Source organism: Papaver somniferum, chromosome 10, assembly GCF_003573695.1.
Source record: "Papaver somniferum cultivar HN1 chromosome 10, ASM357369v1, whole genome shotgun sequence".
In the NCBI taxonomy this organism is placed as follows: Eukaryota; Viridiplantae; Streptophyta; class Magnoliopsida; order Ranunculales; family Papaveraceae; genus Papaver; species Papaver somniferum.
The window spans coordinates 11,219,733-11,223,966 of NC_039367.1; the positions used below are offsets into that span (position 1 = coordinate 11,219,733).

Here is a 4,234-nt window from a genome sequence, read left to right on the forward strand (position 1 = left end):
AATCTTTCAAACGACTACCATAGCTGAGTTTCGCATTCAATTACGAACATATATATTTAAGGATTGTGGAACAATAAAGTGGAACTCAATCTATAGCTGAAAGAACTGTTTCAACCTTAAAAAGGTGTAGAGTGTCATTCTAAATAGCTCATAATTAACTCCAAAAGATGAAGTCTCAAGAATGCAAGAAATCAAAGAGTATGATTTATTTATTTTTTATATGCAATCTAATATAATATACTAGCCAAACATGCTTAACTACTCCCCCAAACTTAAATTCGTCATTGTCCTCAATGTTCAAAACCGAAAATTCTGATTTCTGACATAACAAACCTGAAAAACTCGAAAACTGTACCAATGGGTAGGGAACTAGGAAAAACATCCTAAACGAAAGTTGTTCGCCTAAGTCTTTTCTATAACGTGTAAAAAGGGTACAGTGTTTCGATAAATTTTGTGACTTTTATAGCCTCCGGACTGACTGATATGCAATCTGAAAAAGTTCTGTAAAAATATCGAAACTCAAATGTCCAGGCCTATCGCTCCAACTTAACAGACTCTGAATTCAGATTTTCTTTTTGGAAAATAAAGGTATGTCTGTCCTATTTAAAAGTTGGGGTCAACCAATCAAATCGGACTCCGTATGAAGTCTCGGGAGCTGTTTTCGTGACAAGTGCGCGGTCAGAATTTTCTGACGAGAATTCGTCAAAACTTTCATTATAGGTATAGGACTTGTAAAATCTAAGACGGGAATGCAAGATATGATATGAAAAACTAAGAAAATTAAAAAAAACAGGGATAGAGATACAAAAACGATGGTTTTCCTCCCATTAAGCGCTTAGTTTAACGTCGCCAGCCCGACTGTAGACTCTTTGGCTACTCCTTAGCCTACGTCTACGACATTAGCATGAACATCCGAATGAACATCGCTAGGATACCGCATTGCTCCAAAAATATTGAAGTGAATCTTTTCATCATAAAATTCCACAGTGACCGTTCCGTTGTCAACATCAATAACGGTTTTGGCGGTTTTCATGAAAGACCTCCCCAATAATAGCGGTATAGATGCATCCGACCCGCCATCCATTTCTAATACAACGAAATCAGCTGGAAATACGAGTTGATTCACCTGCACAAGCACATCTTCAATAATACCTCTATGGTAAACATTAGTGCGATCAGCTAGTTCAAAAACAATACGGGTTTCTTTCAAAGGACCCAAATTCAAAGACGCATAAATAGATGTAGGCATAACATTAACTGATGCTCTTGAATCAAGCATAGATTTTCCAAACCTTTTATTACCAATCACAACAGGTATATCGAAACTACCAGGATCCTTGCATTTAGGTGGAAGTTTCTTTTGGAGTATAGCAGAAACGTTTTCCCCCACACACATCACCTCATTACCTGTTAACCGTTTCTTATTGGTGCATAGGTCTTTCAAAACTCTTGCGTACTTAGGAACCTGCCTAATTGCATCTATCAATGGGATATTAACATGAATCTTCTCGAGTACATCTAAAATCTCCTTGTCTTGTTCCACCTTTTTGTTAGCAAACCTTCCAGGAAACGGTAAAGGAGGAATATAAGTAGACACAAGAGGTTTAAAGTTCGTTTTAGGTACCTCATCGGTTTGGGAAGTGTCAGTAATCTCTTTCTCCAAGACCGGCCCCTTGGGGTCTTTTCTTTTCTCAGCATCTTCTGGTTGCACAGTTCGTGTACCACTTCTCAATGTCACAGTATTAATATTTTCTCTAGGATTAATAGGTTGAAAAGGGAGTTTCACACTATTTTGCGTTTCCAAAAGGTTCAATCTACCTGCCATGGTGCTCATTTGTGTCTGCAACTCCCTGATTGCACCATCAGTCGTTTGCTGATTTTTTTGCACCATTATGGTTAGATTCTTCATCAGAGCAAGGATCTCTGATGATTCTGAGTTCTGCGCTGGTTGTGGTTGTTCTTGGAAGCCACTAGGGAGATTAAAAACCGGCCCTGGAGCTGCTGCTTGCGTATTCACATAGATAAAATTGGGATGATCTCTCCATCCTGGATTGTAAGTATTGCAATAAGAATCATACCGTTGTCTTTGCTGATTCGGGAATACTGCATTGACTTGTTCAGATTCTTCCTCATAAGAAGGAATGATTACTGAGGCCATTTTTTGTATCATCTTCTCCATATTACCAATCCTATGTTCTAAGTGCGGTGAAGAAATAATCTCATTAACTTTTCGACCCATTGACACACCTCTTGTGTTGAATTGCTGCGTGTTTGCAGCCATATTCTCGATCAATTCTGTCGCTTCATCAATGGTTTTGTTTGTCAAAGCACCACACTAGCTGCATCAATAAGATTTCTCTCGGATTGGAGCAAACTATCGTAAAAATACTGCACTATGAGTTGCTCAGAGATTTGATGATGTGGGAAGCTCGCTAAAAACTTCTTGTACCGTTCCCAGTAGTCGTAAAGAGTTTCACCAGTAATTTTTTCAATCCCACAAATTGCTTTACGAATAGTTATTGCTTTAGAGGCAGGACAGTACTTTTCTAAAAATGCTATCTGCATCTCATTCCAAGATGTGAAACTTCCAGGTGGAAGACCATAAAACCATTCTTCTGCAGAATCAATCAAAGAGAATGGAAAAGCTGTCAGTAAAGCTCTTCCTTGATCATTTCCAGTTGGAAACTTGTCAACCTATGTTGAAACAATAATAAATGACGATTTGGATCGTCTCCTGGAAGCCCTTTGAACTTCGGTAACCAATGAATCAACTGAGATTTGAGCTCAATTGAATCTTCCAAGTTGGCACACAACTTTTGTTGATTAAACGATGGGGATGTCAGATCTTTGAGTGTCCTCTTGGGAGGTGGAGGTGGTGGAGAAGCGTGATTTCCCTGGTTCCCTTGGTTTCCCTGGTTACCAGTGTTATTGTTGTTCGTTCCGCCAACTATCTCTTCTTGCTGTGAATTTCGAGGTTCTTGTAGTATTGTTCCTCTGCGAGTTGAAATTCCGCACCTTTGGTAATCCCAACGTTTGGGTGCCAGAGATCAAGTACCTGGAACAAGATTCTCAAAAATAAAATTAGAAACTAAAGTAAGAAATCAAAAACAAAGTAACAATCCGCTATGCCTCCCCGGCAGCGACGCCAAAATTTGATCGGTTGTCAGCGGATGCAAAAATAATTTAAGTTCTATCACTTCACAGTTATAAATAATAGTATAGCTATAAGAACAGATTCGTTCCACATGGAGATATGGGTTGTTATTCGTATTTCAAAACTTAAGTAACCTGGGGGGATTTTTGTTTTGAGTCTAAAATAATTAAACTAACAATAATAACAAAGAATGAATAAAGATAATCAATAAGTTGAGAATACTGGTTAAGGGTTCATCATCATACATGCACTTCGACTAATAACTAGTGTTGTCACTCAATCATTCATTATCAAGAGTCCTTGAGTACCCCATCGAGAGCAAACTCCGGTAAATTCCTTATATCATCACATACCATAACGATGAATATGTGAATACTTCTCATTGAACAACCTAATGCAACGTGCTATTAGGTTTAATCCTCCAAGAGCCTTAAGTTCTATGAATTAGACTAATCCATGCAATAGAAATACTACGAGTAAACTATTTAACATAGGTCAAGCTTCTACTTGCAATCACACAAAGGTTTTGAATACAATTGGTAATTACAATACGCTACTTATGACAAGGTTCATCAACAATTACGTATCTCAAAACCCTAATCTAGCAATAGATATGCATTCATGGTCATTTAGTAGCGCTCCTAAACAAACAATCATACAATCATACATAGCGATAATAAATCGTAGAACAAGACAATAATGATTTGAATGAGATAACAAAACCAATATATTAATTTAGTGACATTTTATGATATCCGACTACATCCTTAACCAATATGGAGTGTTTAGATACTCATGGATGTAGAAACATCCATGATATACATATAAGAAAAGTTTAGAAATATCGTTACGATTGAGGAACCGCTCTGAAACCCTAGTTTTTGATGTTTCTTTTCTCCAAGCTTACAATTTTGTGACCTAATGATGTGATATCATTTTACATAACCTAACACTTTTTTATAGGTTTACATTGCTTGGCCTTCACGTATTGGGTTCGAGAACCCGACCCAAAATAACGAAATAACGAATCCAAACATGACATTAAGCCTTCCAAGGTGTTAATATACGTTTTCCACTTGA

The 4,234-nt window shown here is 37.5% G+C and overlaps 1 protein-coding gene across 1 annotated transcript; it reads right to left on the reverse strand.

The window, feature by feature from the left end:
* Positions 1–880: 880 nt before the first annotated feature.
* LOC113315322 lies at positions 881–2,281 on the reverse strand. The gene has a single exon (XM_026563616.1). It carries the CDS (start codon positions 2,279–2,281, stop codon positions 881–883), a length of 1,401 nt encoding a protein of 466 aa, XP_026419401.1.
* Between the last annotated feature and the right edge of the window lie 1,953 nt (positions 2,282–4,234).